General features: G+C 34.4%; 1 protein-coding gene across 1 annotated transcript in view; it reads left to right on the top strand.

Annotated features, from left to right (window-relative positions):
- Window positions 1-1541: 1541 nt before the first annotated feature.
- Window positions 1542-23670, top strand: part of Vps45 (vacuolar protein sorting 45) — a gene marked incomplete at its 3' end in the record, with an annotated part of 44145 nt that continues 22016 nt past the window's right edge. Inside the window, 5 exon segments of the mRNA XM_081748098.1 lie at window positions 1542-1821; window positions 8063-8261; window positions 12679-12828; window positions 15448-15584; window positions 20666-20776. Of these exon segments, the coding sequence (XP_081604224.1) occupies window positions 1729-1821; window positions 8063-8261; window positions 12679-12828; window positions 15448-15584; window positions 20666-20776 (690 nt within the window).

Genomic DNA, 23670 nt, shown 5'->3' with positions numbered 1-23670 from the left:
AAGTTCCAGTCAGTTTTGAAGAGGAATCCAGGATACCTAACATTGAGGACTGCATGCAGGATATTGGATGGAGAAGAAACGGAGGCACCTGAGGAAAATGTCATTTGTTGACGTTCGCGCCTGCCACTTCCTGGGACGTTGAGAGGTCTTTCTCAGCCTATAAAAGGATCCTGACTGACCAACGACTCTCTTTAACTCCTGAACACCTGGAAAAGTATGTAGTGGTTCATTGTGCATCAGCAAAGTAAGCGCTTTTTTCTAAGATTTTTTTCATCATATACAATAATACGGTTTTCATTTTTTTATGAGACAATTTCATTTGTTACTAGTAAAAGCTTGAAGTATCTGTGGCAAGTTAGTGAATTTTTCGAATACCATCATATAAAATACTTAGTGGTTCATGGTGCGCTCCGAAAGTAAGCACTCGTTACTTTAAATAATATTTTTTTTTCTATTTCGATATTCAATAATGTGATTTTCATTTCCCTACTAGACAATTTCATTCTTTTTTTAAAAAAAAAATTTGAACGTATTTATGTCAAGTTAGTGACACGAAGTGTTTGAATACGCAGTTCATTATATAAAATATTTACTGGTTTATTTTTCGTCTGGAAAGTGAGCGCTTTTTGTTTTGAAGATTTTTTCTATTTTGATATACAATAATGTTTTTTAATAATGTGTTTACAAAGTCTATTTGTTTCTTGTTAAAGCTTGAACGTATCTATCAAAAGTTAGTAAAGTTTTCAAACGCGCAGTTATAAATTTGAAAGTTCCAATGGTAAGCGTTCTTTCTCTTAAATATTTTTTCTCTTTTGATATTCAATAATGTGATTTTCATTTCTCCACGAGACAATTTTATTTGTTCTTAGTGAAAATTCGAACGTATCAGTGACAAGTTAGTGACAAAGTAATTTCCATCGCATAAAATTATTTAGTGGTTCATTGTTCATCCCAAAAGTAAGTGCCTTTTGTTTGAATAAATATTTTTTATATATTTATATGTTCAATAATGTGATTGTTTACTTTCTTCATACATATTTTCATTTGTTTCTCCTGAAAATTTGTACGTATCTGTAGGAAGTTATTTACACTTGTTAAGCTTTTATTACATAAATATGTTACAGTATTTTTATTAGCTAAGAAAATAGCACAGACACAAAATAAACACGAAAAAATATTTTACATATTTTCATATTTTTAAACATATTTCTTACATATTTCATTGATTTTTGTTATATATTTATGCACATATTTCGGTACTTTTTACTACATAAAAATCCGGGCCTTACTTATTATTTAGCTTACACAATCTCTTTCTGTATAGGTTTGTACCAAGGCGACGGAAAATGTACTTTTTAATTTGGGAAAATTTGTATAGCATTTGCCTTGGTTATTGTTATTTCAGTTTTTTGTTGCGTTTCTGTCAGCAACATTTTGCATTGATTGGTATGGAATAAGGCCCACATTTGATAAACATGGAACTGCTCAAAGGGTTTTTGCGTATCTGAGTATTTACATATTTTGAAAAACGAGAAAAAGAAGTTGAATTTAGTTGTATTCTGTGTGGTATTAGTTTTGTTGGTACTTAAAAGTATTTGGAAGTATTTGTTGCCAGAAAAAAGTTACCCATTGTGTTATATTTATTTATTTATTTTTAAAAAAAGTATTAATGTATCAGAAAGAAAGTAGTCGTTTTGTTAGATAGGGAAAGCAAACAGGATTATAAAAATGAATGTCGTAGCAGCTGTGAAAATGTACATTACGAAAATGACAGAAGAAAGTGGGCCCGGAATGAAAGTCCTGCTTATGGATAGAGAGACGGTAATTGTTTGTTACAATGTTCAAGATAAAATAATCGTTGAAATTGAATGTTTGCAGATCATTATGTTATAGCTACAGAAACTTGTTTTCTTGCAAAATAAAGGTGGTTTCTTAAATCTTTGAAAGTTTATAACTCAGCTCTTGTACCACATTCACTCCACATTGCCTCAGTGTTGCCTGTATGTATGTACACAGTGCAACGTACAGTAAACATCCAAAACAACTTCACACATTTTCCTTACAGACGACTGTAAGTTTAGGTAACGTTCCGTATGCTTATAAATTATGTACACTTACCTTTATATTCTGGTTTGTAAAGTTTCCCACCTCCAATTAAAAAAAAGGTTTCGCACGAAAATAATAATAATAAAAAGGTTCCAAGGTAATTCTTTGCTTTCGCCATTTCATTCATTTTTTCGATTCTTCCATTCAGTGATTTGATCTTTCAGTCCGGTTCTGAAGACTTACCTGTTAGCCCGTATATATAGGTTAGTATGTAAGTTGGTGGGTTAAATCCCAAAGTTGGGCGTCCGTTTCCAGCAAAATTTTTAAAATTTACAGGAAAGATATGGATAATCTGATGGTTTGTGTGCTTGATAATATATGAGTCTCGAAAAATCTGTTTATTTGTTATATATAAGCGGTTATAAACATGGGACTATACGGCGAGCGGAGGGAACTACTTGGCGCAAGGTGACCGAACAGTTGCATTGTGGGAAAGAAACGAGCATTTATGTTATCAACATGGCGAATGTACAAGGGCAATGAGCTAACAGTTTTAACATTTGTGAAGCAATACGTTGTTAACGAGCAAAATCTTTTAAAAGTTTGTGAAGAGCACGGATTAATGAACCTAATAGCAAACTTGAGAAAGTGTTGAAAAGAGATAACAGCGAAAAAGCGTGGCGAAAGCGGACGCCCAACTTCGGAATAAATGCCAAGTTGGAACCTTTCTGTACCGAAGTTTGCTATTTAATTCACATATTGCCGAGGGAGCGTTAGTAAGTGAAGGCGGGTTAGATACCCGCAGAATATGTTTTATGTCTTCCTTATGAATCGATTCATTGAATGATATGGCGGGCCGCGGTGGCTCAGTGGTAGAGCGTTCATCTCTGGTGCTAGGGGTCCCGGGTTCGATCCCAGCCGCCGCCAAGTGAACTTTGTGGTGGACAAACACCGTGTGCGTGGGTTTTCTCGGGGCTCTCCCACTTTCTTCATTCCACCATTTCATTCATTACTCATCATCACCGTCTTCTTTAGCCTAACCGGCATAAGCGTAAGACGTAAAACTCCAAGATTTCATTTCATTTCATTTTGAATGATATGGCAATATAAATACTAGCCCGATTAAAGGTCACGTACAACTGTTTCATCCGGTTTTCTCGCCTTGAAGAAATATTCTGGTACCTTTCGAAATGTTCAACTTTCTTCCCCAATACCGGTACCGTACTTTCTGCCAGTGGCTCCACTTCTTAGGTGTAGACGGACAATGGTTTTCCATTCAAATTTTATCCTGATATTGTCTGTAGTCTTCTCTACAAGCTTCTGTGTTTGATATTGTTGTACTTAAAGGCAACGCTCTATATAAGACGAGCGAATTATCCTTTCCTGCCCGGTAAATTTTGATTTTTTTTTACGAAATCGGGTGGCTGTCCTATAATAGATAAAAACAAAAAAGTCTAGGACAGTGTCTGCTCTGTGTAGCGATGCATTGTCCCAATGCAGGAGGAACCGTGAACTTGCGAGGTGTGGTCAGTTTCTTGCATTGCATGAAGTACTCTCTTGTAACCATACATCCATTTGTAGATTAATTGTTAGATGTGAGCCAGCAATGCTTAAAAAAATTCAAAAGTTTACAGGAGAAATTGAGCAGTGAAACGTTTTCGGATATTATATAATTTATCCATCGTGTAGCGTTTACATTCAAAATTACTGTTGCAACGTCCTGTTTCACGCGCATACCCACAGTCGCTGATGCACCTGCCCTCTATAAGTGGGCACTGCGGTGACTAGGTTAGATGCAATTCGTGCTTTTCAGTGGCACCATAGCACAAGTTAGTTAGTGTCTTTGCACTTTTTTATACAATAATATGTCTTGATGCTGTGTTTACGTCTAGCGACGAAACTCTTCTAAAATTGATTTGCACAAGGGATTCCCATTTCAAGAAATAATTAATTTGTAAGGTACTTCCAGTACATTTCTACATCAAAGAAGTACACTCATGTCCAAAATTATTGTCGCATGTCTATAAATATGTTGTTCTAGGAATATAATTTGATAACGAATTCGCCCGGCATTTCTTATAATGTTAGAATGTTTATAATCGGCAAAGACATGTATGTAGCAAATTTAATGTCGAAAAAGCAGTAAATAAGAACAATAAAACGAAAATAAAAATTTTCTTGTCCATTAGGAACATTTTATTTTACTCGTTTTAATTTTCGTATTTATAATTCTTTTCTTATGAAATTTACCACAAATATACATTTCCCAATTATACATATAGTATCAGTATTAAAAGTACCCTGTAAAATCATTATAAATTATATTCGTACAATAAGACTGTTATAGATATGCGACAATAATGTTGGACATGAGTGTACATAAGCTACAATTCTTGTGGCTCACATCTGCGGAAATTAACCCCTTTTTGGTACAGAATCACCTAGAATTATCCCAGAATATGGCGAGGAAAACCTTTCCAGTTGAAAGTCTTGTGAATTTTTGGGTTGGGAGTGAGGATAATGTTTCCACTGTTTTGACCGTTGTTTTGTTTTGGGATTGAACAAATGAATAAACTTTTCTTCATCCATATTGATGGAGTCAAATATTTATCCATTGGCAGCACTATTTCTTGTGAGCAGTCCACTGACAACTATCTTGCGGGGCGTCAACTCGTCCAACTGAATAGAGACTTAACGTGAACTGACTTTCTGATTGCACTCCACTGTGCCACTCTCAGAGTGCTTTGTGAGACCTGTGTTAGGTTGCAAATGTTCTCCATTACCAGGTAGTGGCAAAGTTATCAGGGATTTTTACACAACTTAACATATCATCCGCTCCTCCCCTTTTCCGTAAATTCACGCACCCACTTCCGAACATTATTATATGAAAGTGTACTATCTCCATACATACCTATCGCCGGCATGTATTCACAGCGTTTTTACCTCGTACAGACACACACATAAAAGACAACTTGTCGCTTCTCCACAGTACACCTTGTACTATTCTTCATTATGTCAGTTTATGGACAAAATGAAGATTAGTATCAATACAAGAAGATAGTATCAAGTGCCCAAAAAAAAAAAAAAAAAAAAAAAAAAAAGTTTAGGACACCAGTACAGTATTCGTACGAGGTGTGGCTATTAAATAACAAGACTGGTGTCATAAATGTGATGTATTGCAAAGACTGTTATCCCGTTCAATATACTCCCCTCCCCTATCTATACACCGCTGCATACGTGCCTTCCATTGTTCAGAGCAAGGCTGTAGGTCATCAGATGACACACTGATCAACAACTCTGCCTTTTTTCGTTTCACTTCTTCCACAGACTGAAAATGTGTTCCCTTCAATGCACTTTTCACTTTTGGGAATAGATAAAAGTCACAGGGAGCCAGGTGTGGGGAATACGGATGATAGTCGAGCACAGGAATGCGCCTGGCTGCTAAAAACGGCTTCAAAGAAAGGACATTATGGGCAGGCGCATTGTCTTGGTGGAGGATCCATTCATCGTTCTTCCACAAATCCGGTCTCTTCTGTATTCTTTCCTTCAGCTTGATTAGGACTTTTTTGTAGTAGATCTGATTCACCGTTTGACCCTGAGGCACCCATTCAGTCATGATGATACCCCTGATATCGAAAAAATCGATGAGCTTTGCCTTCACTTTGTACTTGCTTATTCGTGCTTTTTTCATTCTTGGCGAAGTGAGAGTCTTCCAGTGCATGGATTGACGCTTAGTCTGTGGGTCATACTGGAAAATCCATGTTTCATCACATGTGATGACACGAGTTAGCAAGTCTGGTCCTGCTTTGAGTCGTTCCATGACGTCACAGCAAACGATCTTTCGAATGTCTTTTTGTTCCTGAGAGAGGTTTTTCAGGACAATTTTTGTCATGTTTAAATTGTCATGCAAAATTTGTCTTACTGTCTCTTTGTTAATGCTCGTCATGTCTGCGATCATCCGAATACTCAGACGTCTGTCTTTCCGCACACGTTCATTAATTTTCTGATCCTTTTCGTTCATTCTTGAACTCGAAGGGCGGCCGAGTCGTTCATCATCATCAACTTCCTCCCTTCCTTCTGAAAAACGTTTGTGCCATTTGAAAACTAGCGCACGTGACATAGTATTATCACCATACACCTCTTTTGACATTGCACAACATTCCGTCGGTGTTTTGTTTAATTTCATCAGAAACAAATTCATTGAAATTCATGATGGGGATTTTGAGAAATAAAGGTTTGAATTTACAAAATGGCGTTCTAGATTTTTTTTTTTTCTTTCTTAAAATGTTACCTTTCAAATGACTTTATACATTTTCTATCAGCTCTAAGGAAAGTTTTCATGTTTTTAATGGTAAACAACTTAAAGACAATCTGAATAAAAAAAAGAATCATGTTCCTGGCATTAATAGGAACCGAAATATGATTGTTTTAGTGTTCTTCCAAATCGGGAAGATATCATGTCGCGAACGTTAAACATGGATTTTCTTCTCATTTTTGAAATGCAATAACTTCTAAACCGCTGATGCTGTTTCAATAAAATTTACATACTTGCAATTAGCATAAAAAGTTGTATAACACTACCAAATTTCATCCAAATCTGAGATAGTGGGTTAAATTTCCCCAAAATTTTGGTTGAATTGACGTGGAATGACCCATATCGGGGTTTTAAGGCTGTGTAGTATTTATGACAACTTACAATTATAAATAAAACATCAAATGAAAGAGAGTTTTGTACTCATGCATGTGCATGCACTGTTCCCTCTGTGACTGTTAGAAAGCTCTAGTAACAGTAGTGGCGACTAATAATTGCAAAGATTGAATCTGTACTTAACAGTGCAACGTGTTTTCCGTATTAAGTTCAATTGCAATCTACCAAGTGATAATAACATCCATAGATGGTATCATCAGTTTGAAAACACCGGCTGTCTTTGCAAAGCGGAGAGTACAGGACGACCAGGAGTGACTGAAGAACATGCTGAACGAGTGAGAGTCTTTCACGCGTAGCCCCTAGAAATCAATTCGAAAGGCTAGTCGTGAATTAGCAATTCCAGTCTGTCCAATGTGTAGAATTTTAAGGATACTCTTACCAGTTGACCCACCCGACATAAGAAAGAGGATTGAAGCAGTTGTTGCAACATTGACTCCAAACACGCTAATCAAGGTCTAAGAACTCGCTTATCGACTTTGTGTGTACCGTGTGACGAATGGTGCTCACATTGAACACTTGTAGCATAAACTGTTTGAGTTGCTCTTTCATTTATATATTATTTATTTTAAGTTAAATGTAATAAATACTACAAGGCCTTAAAACCCCGATATTCATTTTGAAACACCCTGTATATTATAGGGAGTTCTTATTATTTTAGTATATATACAATGTATATACTATGTTCTAAGGATAGTGCCCTAATCTTTTTGTTAATACGACATTATTATTATTATTATTATTATTATTATTATTATTATTATTATTATTATTATTATTATTATTATTATTATTGTGTTTTGGTTCTTCATCCGATGGATTCTTCTTCATCAGAGCGTCGTCTTAGTCACTCATCAGACAATAAAGGACAAACCCTCCAATAAAAACCTAAAATACAATAATAACAAAAAAAGGCAATACTGAAAAGGTTAGTACATTATACTTTGGGCATGCGTGCATACACTATGTACATAGTAAAATAATAAGAGCAACCTATAACCTTTGGAAATACTGGTGACCATGAGTATCTATAAAATTTATGCAGTATTCTTAAATTACCATTGTTGAAAAAAAAAAGTGAAAAAAGATTTAAGCCATTGTATGCCTGCGGATGAGTATTACAATCGAAGTATTGGAAGAAATGTTGACTGAGAAACATCACTAGGAAAGTAATTTGCAATATTACAATGTATTCCATACGCTTAATAATAATAATAATTATAGGGGTTAAACTTTTAAGTTTGTTATTAACTATGATAATATCTATATATTGGTTATATTAAAAAACTCATTCTTTATTTCTCGTTACAGACGAGCATTATAAGCATGGTCTATAGTCAATCAGAAATTCTTCATAAGGAAGTGTATTTGTTTGAGCGCATAGATACCAGTTCTCAACAGGAAGTAATGAAACATTTAAAGTGTATTGTGTTTCTTCGGCCGACAAAGGAAAATGTTGAACTCCTTTCAAAAGAATTAAGATACCCAAAGTATGGCGCTTATTATATATGTAAGTTTCTGTTTTGTCCAAAGTGCTACTGTTCGAAATTTCGTAAGGTATTTTTTCTGTATTTCTGAATGTCGTATTGAATTAATTTTTTTTTTTTTTTTTTTTTTTTTAAAGTAAAGGAAATTCTATTAGAGATTGGAGCAAATTTTTACATTCATTTTGAAGGCTCAACTTTGTTATATGAGAGAGTGTATATTATTTATATCTGATCATTTTAGTATAGAGTTGTATAATCTTAAATATATGATCTGCAGCTTTATGACTCCCATTCGTTTCCAGTTACCAAAGTAGAGTTGAATCTGAACAGTCATGCTTTGATTTTAGTATATCTAATATACATTCTCGACAAAATATACATAATTATACAAAATACAATTAACATAATCGTCGTACATAATTGACATAACGGGTATTTGTTTCTTACAAAAGTAACGGATTCACGTTCTGTAAGTTTCGATAGTATAATTTACTAAGTGAATATTAAGTTGAAAAGAAGGATAGAGTACAGTGAAAGCAATAAGGCTGTAGGCTGAAAACTAGAGGCGGATTATGGCGAAATAAAGAGATGAGGCACAGAAAATCAAGTAGAAGTACTCTATAGTGATAAACTCGGTTTATCCCTGTTTTAATTTCCTTTGTGACTTGATCCTCCAGTATCACAATGATAGTACAAAATCAGTCACTGGGAGGGGGTTGTGACAAGGTCTTAATTCTAATGCTCTTTGATTTTAGCTAGCTGTTCTAATACGGTTGCAGCTTATTGGCTGATTTGTTTCAGACCAATAAAATTATTTATGTGTTCTTTAGATTTGCAATGTGCTCCCAAAAGACGAGGCAAGCTCGTGATATTGAAATAGCCTTCGGAATATCATGCATTTTTCTTTACACTTAGAAGCAAGCACGGCCAACAAAACAATTTATCAATTACCAAGTACAATACTACCATAGCCACTTGTGGATATCATATCAAGAATTCTTAAAAGTTTTAGCCTTCTTACCATTCACCTGATTAAATGATAAACCGGGGATCACCTGAAAAATATGTTAACAAGTGAAACGTTAGTAGACCCGAACCAATGTCTTCCAGTGATGTCGCCAGAGAGGGCAGTGGGATTGGACGTCCCCTTAATGGCTGTCTGCCCCCTAATACCTCTTCTTCAGACATGCTGGATTATAAGGTAGGTCAAGTATAAAACTATTCGTTACGTTACGCTATTCTAAAGAATAACTGCCCCCAAAACTTTCTTTGCATCTCCCTGTTCCTCTTCTCCAAGAAATTAAAGCTATTGTCGTCACCGATGTCTCCCATCATTTAACATACCATGAATTCAACATAGGGTTCAATATTACACAACACACTGAACACACAAAACTCACTACACGCGTAGATATCACATGATTGCGAGATATAGCGTGCAGAAACAAGATATAGCTTCTACCTTAGCTTTCTATATTATAATTATGTTCTATTGTACATTTCTGATCGCAAAAAACTAAATTGCTCTCCAGAGACTGACAAGTAAAGGGTCCAGATGGATGAATCGAGTTGGGGGATAAGACATAGTGCGCCTGATAGAGGATGTGAAAATATGTGTATGTGCAAAGTTATAGCGGCTGAGCGCCATAAGAAACTGAGGGGAAGGGGTCAAAATTAGTGGCACAATGGTTATGCCATGTTATTGAAATACATCAAATAAACTGTTGAATCGTGAAAATATTGAAAGGTAGACAATGCAAGCGGAAGTAATTTCACATATTGGCCAAAGAAGAGTGGGCAGAGTAGATCACGAAACTCCGCCTCTTCTTGAAATCCGCCAATTTGAAATATGTGATTTTTTTTTTGAAATGGAAATGTAGTCATGTGGTATATCAATTAGGGTCAGCATATTCTCAAAAATTAAATATGAACTTTAGTGATCGTTATCTGTACTCATTTAAAAAGTTTAGGATTATCTTTATAGTTATTTATAAACATTTAGGAGACTGATACTCGTATGTTGAAAGTTTGGATTATCATGAAAACACATTCGACTACAGTAGTCCACTTTTTATCCAGATATCATATGCTACGCTCGTTCCAAATTGCTATTGCTTACGAAGGTGAACAAAGAAAGTTGAGTAAAAAATATAGCAAGTAGTAAAAAAAATAGTAATCTACATACAGTACGTAATAATTGCATTCCAATCTATTGGATTTTATTGTGTTATGGTCTATATTGGTAAGTATGTCATTTAACAAAAGGTAGCTATATAAACTCCACATTGTTTTCGACCAAAAGCGGAAAAAAAAATCGGTTCTTCCATTCCGGAACAGTTCTCTTCAGCACTATATGAAGCAAATTGGAAGTAATGTCATAATTAATAATGTACTAACACACAACTTGGGTACCAAATTTCACTGTTAGTTTTCTTGGCTTGTAAATACGTTTAACGTCCATTTGTTTTCGTGATAATCTAAGCTTTCAACGTACGAGTATCGGTGTTCTAGATGTTCGTAAATAACTATAAAATTGATCCTAAATCTTCCAAATAGTACAGATAACGATCACTAAAATTTTGACTTTTTGAAAACATGTTTGCCCTAACTGATAATATCACATGACTACCTATCATTTCAAAAAATATCACATATTCCAAAATGGCGGAGAAGGTTCGCGATCTACTCTGCCCATTCTTCTTTTGCCAATATGTGAAACTATCATCGTTTACATTGTCTATCTTTCACTATTTTTACGATTCAATAGTTTGTTTGATGTATTTCTATAACATAGCATAGCCCTTCTCCCACCAACTTTGACCTCCTCCCCCTCCGTTTCTTATAACGCTCAGCCGCTATAACTTTTTGCACATACACATATTTTCACATCCTCTATCAGTCGCACTCTGTCTCATCCTGCAACTCGATTCATCCATTTGGACCCTTTACATGTAAGTTAAAAGAAAAAGACCTTAGATCCTTACGAATTTCTTTAGGTGTGACTCCTTTCCCTTACACTTTTATCACATACATAGTTGGAAATTGAACTATATTACTGTATGCATACTGTAATTCGGTTGATTATACGATGTGTGATCAAAACATAGCTACTAAAGGAAAATACTGTAATTTTAAATCGCAAATTTGATACATGATTTGTATTTGAAATATAGAACGACTTTTTAAAAAAATAGTAAGAGATTGAAGTAGTGGCAGTATCATAGCTACGAATAGACTTGATGACTAACCATCTGTTTTGTGTGTTTTGTTTTTTCACTGTAAATTTGAGTGTCCTCATAACCTATTCTTGTCCGGTGAGCTTCCTTAGAACAAAAACAAATAAGTATTTTATGAAAAGCATATCGAAACCTACACGCTTTATTTTTATTATATTGAAGACAATTCTCGTAATTGGTGGGTGAGGACGCCAGAATTAAATGTAATAATATTCAAAGGAGAAAAAGGTGTCATGGGTATAGAGTACATATGTTTGAAGCAAGGTCAACGTTTCTAATACACTTGCGACATATCGGCTTTCTGGTAAACACATACCGTAAGTTTTCTTACGTTTCTTCCTATTTTTATAATTTCACCAATTACTATATCACTTGTATTTTTTCATCCTCTTCTGTAGCCTGAAAGGCAAGTTCAAAAGGCAGAAGGCAAGATTTAGTTGTACTTTCGGTTGTACACAAAGAGCCTAGGTGAGCGTTTAATTCTAGAGAACTCAGGTTCGAATCACTTGACTAAATGTTCTGACAGAGTTTTGTCTATTCTTTAAGCATATTTGTAGACACAACTGTGAAGATATTTTGCACTTGAAACATCAACGAAACAAGCTATAGGCATTTTGGAAGGAAAGGCTATAGTATCCAACATTTGACTGGTAGGACTAAGTAAAAAAAATAAAAGAAAAGACCATCCCTAAGACTCAAGCTTGGTATTCTTTTCGATTGCGAAGCGTAAACTCTAACACCAATCTATGACGCTCAATACGTTCTTCCTTGGTTCCATCTGGCAGGTGAAAATCGGAATGTTTAATTTAACGTATATTTGTGACCTTCAGGCTAAAAGAAACGGGTGAATACTAAAAGTGAATGATTATGAAAGAATTGGTGGAATGTTAATATTGGAGGAAACGGGAGAACCAACGGGCACAATGATATCCATAGAAGGGAGCACTCGACTCTGAGCCACCGTGTCCTCCACTTGACAGTTAAGGAGTCGGTAGACTTGCAAAACTTTTTTTTTTCAGTGAGTGTTTTCCATGCAAAATGACTTTAGAAGCTATACTTAGAATGTTATTAAAATTAAATCATGTCTGAAAAAGACAAAATATAGTTTATTTTCTAGATGGGTGAGAAAATAGTATATTTTTCACTAATGCTTGCTAAAAGTCATGTTGTCTGTTAATATATATATATATATTTCTTCTTCCAGATTTTAGTAATATTATTGCAAAGGCTGATATTAAGATATTAGCTGAGTCAGATGAGCAGGAAGTAGTGAGAGAAGTGCAAGAATTCTACGGTGATTATATTGCAGTTAGCCCTCATCTGTTCTCACTGAACATCGTAGGATGTTCTCAAGGTATTACATTATTTCTATTATGTAATGAATTGAAGAAATTACAATCAGTCACTTATTCTTATAACATTTAGTTTTTATAAGGGAGAGAGGCTTTCTTATTAATATTTGTTGGGAAAATTGGCTTTTTTGTAGAACTGAACAAATACTAATATATATTTCATAAGGTTTAATACTTCTCGACAGATTTGTTAATTAGAAACAGAGTTTCATTTTTCATATTACTGAATACACAGTGCTGCAATTAGGAAATGAGACTGGCTGTTTAAGAAACAAATGAATAATAAATGGAATCAACTTGCATCAGTTTATTCAAAGTAGAATCTCCTTTATGTACTCATAGCTTTGCATGGCCCAGTAAGTTATGGAATGACTTCTGGGAGTCCAAGACAGTATGGTGTTCAAGGTTTTTATTTTTTACATACTTATTCATTTATTTTATGTCAAGAAAGTAGCCCTTTTAATTTTGTGAAAGAAATTATCAAAGGAAGACACGTCTGACGAGTATGCTAGGTATGTTAACACCCAAACACTGTTTTGGGCGGGAAAACAAACAAGCAATCACTGCATTAAATGCTGCGGATGGGGCACCAAACGTGCACATAGCCTTTGTTTTCGTGAGATTCCCCGATATTAATTGGAGAATAGTTTCCTGCTTCGCTCTAGTAAGGTCTAATGTTACCCTGAGGCTTGCATTTCAGTCATTCAAAATGATATCTCGAATTTTGTCAGTCATTTGTTTTGGTAGACTTGCTTGGACCTGGGCGCTCGTCATCTTTTCTGCCAGTACAGAGCCTCTTATGCCGTACAAAAGCATGGCAACGAGAAGGAGAATTTTCCCCACAAACCATTCTTAACATCTCAAGTGTTTAAGTTAGACTTTTTCCTAAGCCCGGAACTTGTTTGTTACGGTTTGATTTCCCCAACTCATAACATTATGCAGTATGTTTATAATAACTAGGCTTCGAACTTTTAGATTCCAAAAAGTTGAATTTAGGATTTTGTAAATCTTCATAAGTGTTGTTTAGAATTTTATATTTTACATTACAGAAAAGAACATTTAATATATGTGATTATACTTTAACACTTTGTTAGTTATTGTACAATTCAAAACTTAGCATTTAACACTATTTTAGCAACTTTAAGCTAACGAGTCTTGCCCGAATAAAAATATTATTAAAATTTCCGATGCCTGGAATTGTTACGAATAATTGAAATCTGGTACAGCATAAGGATAGCCTGTGAAGAATGCTGAATATATTTTATTGTCTGTATTTCAAATCTTGTACAACACAAATCACTTCACTTCCCTAGGCTGGCACTGAGGAAGAAAACATTTTGATGTAATGAGATTTCCGGTACTTTTCACGTTACTGCATAGCACAAACAAATAAATTTCTTTACTGTTTGGAGTGGCACTGAACAACAAAATATTTTGAGATTCCCTGATGTAAACATTTATTATTATTATTATTATTATTATTTTCTGTCGAAATTCTCTAAACACCGAAAAAACGTTGATGTAAAAGTTGCAAATTTCATACTGGCTGTTTCCTAGGGGTTCCACAGAAAATTTTCGTGGATATCGTCTCCATGAAGAACTTAACTATTATTGTGCCAGCGACCGGCCGAGCGGAAAATTTCTGCACATGTTCCCAAGATCACACGCAAGATTTGCCATTATGGAAAACGTCCATGCCAAAACTAACTTCACAGCAAAAAAGTCAGTCTTCATTCAAATTTCAAGGCTCTCAGCGGTAAAATCGAACACAGAATCATGTTCGCCAAAGGCGCTCGCTTGCCACTAGACCAGCCGGGAGGACACCTTGTATCTTTCTTACATTACATTCTTGCTTATAAAAACATTTTTTTTTTTTTTTTTTTGACAGTACGTACTCGTAAATTTTGCGCAAACAATAGTATTGTATACAATGAGAAAATTACTTGAGACGACGTAGGTCATATTGCCAATTGCCGTGTCGTTTACGTAATGCCATATGTTACAATCCTCATGCCATAATTCACAAAGCAAACAGGTTACTGTATTTATTTGTTTTAATAAGACGTAAGATTTATGAAGGTTATCAGAAGGAACTTAGTGAACTGAGAAAAATGTGATTCCAGTATATAGTAAACATTTGAGGATGATTCTAGAGAGGATCGAAATATTGTGAGAATAATGACTTAACACAAATGGAAGTTAGGGGTACAAGGTACGATTTTGAGTTTTAAACTAAGAACTCAGTTTAGTAAATAAGAATGAACATCGTTTGCTGCTGTGTATAATTTAGTTGCCAGGTGCTGAAGTGTTGAGTTAGGGGTCATATAAGTTAAGTATTTAATTTATGTGAATATGGATTAAATGAATTTATCACTCACCTCTCCATTACGAAGAAAAATTAATATTCAAGTATAAGTGAAATTGTGAATAATGTATTCTCTTTAATTTCATAATCAGCTCTGCATGCCATTTTTATATTATTATTATTATTATTAGTATTATTATTATTTATTATTATTATTATTATTATTATTATTATTATTATTATTATTATTATTATTATTATTATTATTATTCAGATTTATTCAGTAATTCATAAGACAAATTATTTCCGTTTTTAGGTATGACATGGAATCTTACTCATCTTCAGCGGACTGTACAAGGAATTACTGCTGTTTTATTGTCATTAAAAAAATGCCCCTTTATACGCTACCAATATTCGTCAGATATGGCTAAAAGATTAGCAGAAAAGATACGAGTAAGTTTTTCTTCGTTCTTCTCTGTCTCTCTGTGTACTTAAAAAACGTAGTGCAAATGACCCATTCTTTAGAGATTTTTATTTTAGTCTTTTTTACTTTCAGCGATAGAAGTGCTTATCGTAGAAACATATTTAAAAAAATCAGAAATCCATACATCTGTATCTTTCTTGTCAAAAGTGCTCTATTTGTCAAGTTGTCTTTCATAATAGCAACTCTTCGCACAATCTGTTGTCCCGATAATGAACTACTTCCTCACATTAGAAACCTTTAAATGTTTTGTAATCACAGTGTGATCAGTCAGGCTCTAGATGTTGGTGGAAGTAGAGGTGTATATATATGGCGTGGTCCGGAAGTGGGCGTACCCCTAATTGGTGTTTTCTGACGGTTTTAGGTTTTAACCACATTTATTTGGTAGCATTGCTATCCATGTTCATTTGTTTTCTGCTGTTTTCTGCTTGGTAACAGTTATTTGCAGTGAATTTAAACTAATCAACAATGTGTGATCAAAGTCCATATAGCATTGAACAAAGATTAGTTTTTGCGGTTTGGCTTCACGTAAGGCGACACCAGACAATGCTCTCTGGGGTTTTATAAAGCAACAAGTAAGAAACATTCGATGTCACACAACGCAGGAATTGCGAGCAGCTGTGGAACGCGCCTTCACCCTCGTGACTCCGGAGCATCTCCGCAAAACATCTGCGAGAATTTGGCGTAGAATTCAGCTGTGTTACGACATGGATAGTGATCATATCGATGTTTATGACTCTTTAAGACTTTTAAGACTTCAAGGTAACTGTGTACAGACATTTTACCATAACTAACACTATACTGTTGAAACTAAAGGAGGGGGGTACGCCCACTTCCAGACCACCCTGTATATACTGTCAAGATGCCTGATTACCGCGAACAGCGTTACACATTAAATTTTATGTGTTTTTGAACAAGAATGCTTCGACTATGTACGAAGAACTCAGAACTTTTTGTAGTCTGTAATGACTCATCGAGCCTATTTTCGATGGCACAAAGCATCTCAAGATGCCAGTGGAAATTAGATTGAGGAAAAGGCACACCTGTTGTGGTATTAACAATAAAAATATTACTACAGCTAACGTTATTCGCAAAGACTTAAGTCTCCCATTCGACAGCTATGCACACACATTGAACATAATCGGAATTATTCATACCATTTTGTATAACCCATTGTACATGTTTAAACTGTATGCGTGATAGTTAGCAGTTACTGTGACTTCTTATTTGTAAATAACTGTAGTGACCGAGATTCTAAACACAAAAGCATCACACCCATTTTACAGCCCAACTTTGCACCGTGATTCTTATTTTTTTACCTTATGACCAAGAAGCACCTTTAGAGACGTCGGTGTGACGATGAAATGAAATGCAAGCTGTGAAAGTTTTTTTGTGGCAAGTATGAAACATTTTGTCCCCAAGAGATTAACGTTGAGGTAGAGATAGAGTTGACATAGGATTTGCGAAAAAGTTTTTTTTTTTTTTTTTTTTTTTAATCATAACAAAACTAATGAAAGACTAAAGCATGAATGTAGAAAATTTTTGGTATATCAATGTGCAGGAAGACCCTTGAAAATGTCCAATGAAATATAGGTTTATATGCAGTCTTTTTTGTTTCATTCCGAGAGTCATTCGTGCAAATTGAAATTTGTGTGAAAATCGTATGAACTATGTTTTGTGAGAAATACAGTATGTGAGAAAAATCACATTCCACTACGAGCTGCAGAAGAAGCAAAACATCAATATAGTAAAATGTGTTCTAAATTACAGAATGAACGGAAAGATAAGTTTGACAGTTGCAACCATGAAACAGATCGACTGAACAATTTTTATCATTATTTACTCGGAAATAATAATGAGTTCGAAGAACTGTGGAGGGTAATGAAAAGTTTGCTTATTCTTTCTCATAGAAGTGCGATTGTTGAAAGTGATTTTTCTGTTAATGAGGACATGATAGTAGAAAATCTTTGTGAAGATCCAATAGTAATATTGAGATTAATGTATGAATCTGTAAGATGTTCTAGGGGAACTTACGCAGTGGAAATAAATATAAAAATGCTTCAATTTGTTCGTGCTTCGTGGAAGCAGTATGAAGAAACCATGAAGAAAAAGCGTGCCGAAGGAAATGCAATGGAGTCGAAAAAGCCTGAGTGTAAACGCGTCGCTGATCAAACCACTGTACTAGAGGGGAAGAAAGTAACGTTATCAAAAGAAGCTGATCTGGAAATAGAAGATATCAACGTGAAAATTGCCACCTTGAGTAAATTTCTTCCGTAACGCAATCAAAAACTTGTCACAACTGTTTGCTAGTTGTTAGTCACAACTATTTGCTAGGTTCTGTTTATTGTCATCAAAATACACCATATAACTTTCTATTATTATTTTTATTTTATTTTATTTTTATTTATGTATATATTTTTTTGCTTACATAAAGAATGTATTAAAAATACAAAGAAAGGCAGAGGGTGTTGAGTTGGGCCTTTCCATGTATGTTTGTTTTTCCTTCTTTTTCCTTTTTCTTTTTCTTTTCTTTAATACAACTTTTGTTTAACAAAGATTTCCTAATCTTAGAAACTAAAATATACACTAGAAACTCAAGAAATTCAATCTGGAAAATATGCTCTACAGACCTGGAAAACGTGGAGAGGCCAGGGAAAATGAAAATGCAATATCCCTGATATTCCCTAGACTGATATGTTGAAAGTAGAAAAGGAAGATAAAAACTAAAGGGATGGGTTGGTTGATAGCAAGAAGTACAGGAGAGAGAACGAATATTAAATGACATGGGAAATTTATGTATGAATAATTATATAAGACAGTAGAACAGAAATAAAAAAAAGAGAAATATTAAGTAAGAAATAAATTAAATAAAATAAAAATCTCTAAAGAATAATTTAAAAGGAATGAAAATAATGAAATATAAAACAGAGTAAAAGACAAGTAAAAAAAAGTAATAGTAAAAAATTAGAAAGAAATTGAGAAACGAAGTTAGTGTAAAGACTGGCAGTTTTGGTAAAATAAAACACCGAAAGTGTAAGTATAACTGAATGTTTTAACGAAGAAAAAGAAAGAAACTTCCAAATCATAGAACACTTAGTGTCAGAAACTTAAAATAGCAGAGAAAATATGTCAATGAATGTCATGGACTAAAAGCTACGAAACTTAGTTCATATTAGGTAAACCCTACTACTTGATAAAGCAATCATGCCATGAAACACATAGTTTACTTCTGATTACATGATATCATATACATTTTCTGTAGGTTATCCATACCCAAGTTATGGCGTGTGTCCCTTAAGATACATTTGAGGCGTGAAAAACGATAGTTCAAATTACCCGTATGAAAGAAGCATACGAGTATTTGAAGCATGTGACAACCTTGGGATTTATAGCAACATATATTTATTAAATATAATTGCTTCTCATATTCTTTATTTGTTTGATCAACAATGATTTATTCCTTCCAGTATGGAGCGTTAAATTCCATATACCACTGGTAATTTTCATTCCACGATAATGGCAAATAATGTGACATATTTCTGACAGAAATGTAAAAAAGCACAAGAAACAACCGTAAAATGGTAAATATAGCCAATGATCACAATAAATAACACTTATTTACAATCTCTTATAAGGCAAAATATGACCGTTGTGGCATTTTCCTACCAACTATCGGTCTTTAGTAGTGAGATAGGGATAAAACCAGTGGGGGTGTTCTCGCATAGGATGTTATTGTAAATGTCTTCATATCACTTCCTGAGAGACATTGGAGAATATATGGGAGAGATTTTTAGAATATTTACTCAGAATGCGTGCTCGAATGTACTATAGTGATAAATTGCGTGTTCCTGAAAGAGTGAATGAAATCAGGATATCGTTGATCATTGACAGGTTTTGTCATCATGACTCAAATGTCGGTTAAATTGAGTGGTAGAAGCACGCTGCAGTTGCTTCAATAAAGGATGTGCATATTTCCAGGGGAGACTGCTAGCAATGGAGGAGGTTACAGAGGAAGGTGGGAGGGGTTTTCTGGATACTAGGATGGATATCCATGTGAGAAGCATTATTAGTTTCTCTGGTTTGGTAAACGGATATTATTGCAAGCGGAGGTTGCCGACAAAGAATGAGAAGTCTGTATGTACTTTAGTTTGATTGGAGTAGGAAAAGGTTACGTATAAAATGAGACTTCCTGTTTGGTCGGAGTAAAGAAAAGATGACTGATTATTATTAGGACAAACTGAACTAATTGGATTAAGGATGTTTGGAGAGACAAAAATGGGAGGGGGTTATGTTTTAGATTCTCTGATGGGTTCTTTGATACGGGTTTTTATGCTTCGATTTGTCACACTAATATAAATCTAAAGTAGAAATATAAATATGAAACAAACTCTTAACTGAAAACGTATTAAAGTTTCTTTATTAAAAATATCAGGGTCATAATCGTTGAAAGCTTTATCCACACAAGTTGGCATTTTCTTCTTTCCCGCGCTGTTGATTTTTTTTTTTCTTAGCTCTGTGTTGGAATTCAGTGTGTTTTATTTCGTTATCTTCGTATTAATTTTTCATTGAACCTCTTTTAAATAATTTTTCCGAGCTCTCTTTCTCTTGTTAATCGTGCCATTGAAATTCCGTTGTAATGAATAGAAGAAATATTTCCCTACTTCAACTGAATAGTATTGTGTATTGTAAGTTTAATGTTAAGTTTTGTCGTTAGGAAATGAACAAATTTTAAAAAGTGCTAATCTTAGCACATTTTCCTGTTAGAACGAGTTACATATAACTCAAGATGATGAAGTTATTACGTGTAGGATTTCATCTACTTGTAACCAATTACTCTACCGTAAAAATAGTCTTGATGACGCTGTTTTTCTTTAGCTTTTTGTTTTGCGTGACATGAAGTTTCTTTCCAGCAAAACATAAAGGCAGGGCTTTAAACGGAAGATACCAAATAATTCCACGTGACAGTAAATAATAATGTTTTATTTTTCTAGAAAATCTCCCTCATTCTGCATACATTAATGTAATATACTATTTCTGATTCTTTGTCTTTCAGGAAGTACTGTCTAAAGAAGGATCACTTTTTGAGTTCCGACAGAGCGAAGTTCCACCGTTGTTGCTTATCTTGGATAGGCAGAGTGATCCTGTAACACCATTGTTAAATCAGGTACTGCTTTACGCCACTTATATTTAAAGTAGCATGACCTAATTGCATGATTAGTGACATCTTCAAGTATAATTACATATTTCTTTCCCTTCAATATAAAATTCAGTGATTAATTCCCGAAATACTTTCTATGCCAGTGCATTAACCACTTGCGGTAGCCAGTCCCCATCCGAATGAGCCACACGTGTTTGCTCTTGAGGTCAATACTCAGCCACTGAGACCACATACCATAACTCCTGTTGTGTTTAGACAACCAAGACAATTGAATTATATGTAATAAGTGGAGGACACAACGGAGTTTCACACATCATATTCTCGATAGATGCTAACTCAGTGAAGTTCAAATTCATGAAATGAAATGAAACCATCTTCGTATCTGGAATGTTATTACCAAATACTCTCGGTCAGAGTTATTCAGAAAGATTAAGAGCCACCAATACTTTGAAGACAAAATGCAAAAGAATCCATGTTCAGTATGGAGCTAAACTTTCACTTATTAACACAATAACATTAATGTTAAAACTGTTCTTATTGTATTTCTTCGTTTGTAGTTTCAAGAGAAGACTGTAGCTCAGTGGTACAATTCTTATGTCTGGTGTGTGGGGATCTGGTTCAATCCCAGGCCAAGTGACTTTGTGATGGAAATCTAGTGTCTGTGGGTTCGGGTTTTCCATTTTCTCCCGCGTTATCATTCTATCAATTATTTCATAATTATTCACTTTGATTAATTATCTGCCTCCTTTGATCTAAAGGTCATAATCCTATAACATTAAACTAGAAATTTCTTTTCAATTTTTTATTTTAATAATATCAAGAACTCTGAGCCATATTAGTCCATACAAACGTACATTAAATTATAAAAACATTACGAAAGGTTTTTGTTACTGTCAATAAAGAAAAAAGGTTAGTTTTATTATTTTCTTGATTTGTCTCTAGTGACTCGATGGCAAAACTTTCTTTGTCTTTCTGCGATGAGCTTTTGTAAGTCAGAAGTTTTCTGCAGGAATTCTGCAAAAATTTTGTGCAGAAAACACACTTGTGATTCATAAAAATACGCTTTACGTGACGTAAAAACAGGTTAAACTATATTTATGCGAGTAGTCCGTCTATTTAAGACATCTATACATAGCAGGCATGTTTTTATACTTTTCTGTTTGCTATTTTTTCTCCTCTGGCAATTTTTCTGCACAGGCGCGGCAAAATTTCTGCGATCACATCGCAGATCGCGGCATGTTCTGCTATGGGGTCTAGTGAAGGGCATATTCAACAATATGATACAATGAAAAAAACATTTATATTGAGTCATATGATGCTATAATTAATGTATAGACTCACATTGTTTACTTGAAATTTAAAAGAAAAAAACTTTTTAATAAATTCCAGAGAGTTTAACAAAATTTCTTGCAGCATTTGAAGAAAACAATGTTAAATTATGGATTCATTATCTCACTATCTAATTCATGTAGTGTAACATTTTGTACAAAATATATTATTCCCGTTTTTACATTCTTAGTGGATATTTGGTGGGTTTGTGATAGAATGCTCTCATGCAGAGTTCATCTTAAACGATGCGGGTTTCGTAGTCCTTAGAGTTTCTCTCTCTCTATATATATGTCCGTTTCGTTCCATTTAACCACTGTCCCGCCACTTCCTATTTTTCCACCAACATTTAGTTGTATGTATAATTTGTCTTGTTCAGATCACTAGATTGAATGTTAAATATTTCTGTTTCATTTCCATATTCTAAAGATCAGTGTTCACTAAGGTTTGAGTTTTTCCCCATAATAATGAAGCAGATAATTAAGTAGACAATTGGCAGAACCTTGTGAGTAGTAGTTTCATTGAAGGTAAAATGGAATTCAAATTAACCAAACAGACAGTAAAGTGATAATGTACTCGGAAGTTAGATCTATAAAAATAAATACTTTATAATTCACTTAATAATCGAGTAACTCAAATAAGGCCAAAGGATATCACAAATTGTAGCATATATGATAGTATGTTTATGTATGTGTATTTTAGAATAATTTCTATAAACTTCTGCCTTCCATAGACTTAGTGCGTAGTCGTGGGACGTTAATTAGAAATTTCATATCACTCGAATACTTGTGAACTTGGTACAGTTACCTTTATTTATTTATTTATTTAGGAACATAATTCCAGAATACAGTTGAGTGCCAGTATACTATGGAATATATGTATTAAGTAATGGCTGAGTGATGGAAATTTCAGGTGCCTATAAATTTCTAGGAGTCATATAATTAGAAGATAGCAGTATATTACGTTGTGAAATTCTTTATGATAGGGAGAGTACGTTAAATATTTGAGATTCTCCCCCCATTCCTTAGAATATGCATTTCAAAATCCGTAATGCCACTCCTTGCTCATTCCTCACGCAGATAGGGCTGAACTTACACTTAAATAGTATCTGGAGTGTCATTATTCATCTCAACGACTCTGAAAACTATGGACTGGACACCAATATTGGCCGTTTTTGATTAATTTTACATGTGAGCATTTTTCACCCACCCCCTTATCCCCATACAAAAAATTGTCAATGTAATACCATAAGTTACTTGGGAGACCTACAGTTGGCAAGTATAAGTTTAATTGGTTTAGTAATTATTGCGTGATGAGGTAACAAACTAACTCATATTCGTTTATATATATATAGGTAACCAAGAAGGTTCTGTCGCTTTTTTCACCTACCGCCTTCGAACATCGATATGTCACCTAAGACGTACCTGGAAGATCAAAAATAGTCCCCATCAGCATCGACGACCTTCTACCAACGTTCTGGAAGGCCATGGATCCAATTGCGGTAGAACTTAGTGGGCAGTGAAGCGAAGAAGGTATCAAGTGCGTTTTGTACCTTTGCTAGGGATTTGAACTGG

This window comes from Thermobia domestica, unplaced genomic scaffold (assembly GCF_964235325.1).
Source record: "Thermobia domestica unplaced genomic scaffold, izTheDome1.hap1.1 HAP1_SCAFFOLD_1203, whole genome shotgun sequence".
Classification (NCBI taxonomy): Eukaryota; Metazoa; Arthropoda; class Insecta; order Zygentoma; family Lepismatidae; genus Thermobia; species Thermobia domestica.
Note: the sequence above shows the minus strand (reverse complement) of the source record. Positions and strands in the feature narration are given on the sequence as shown.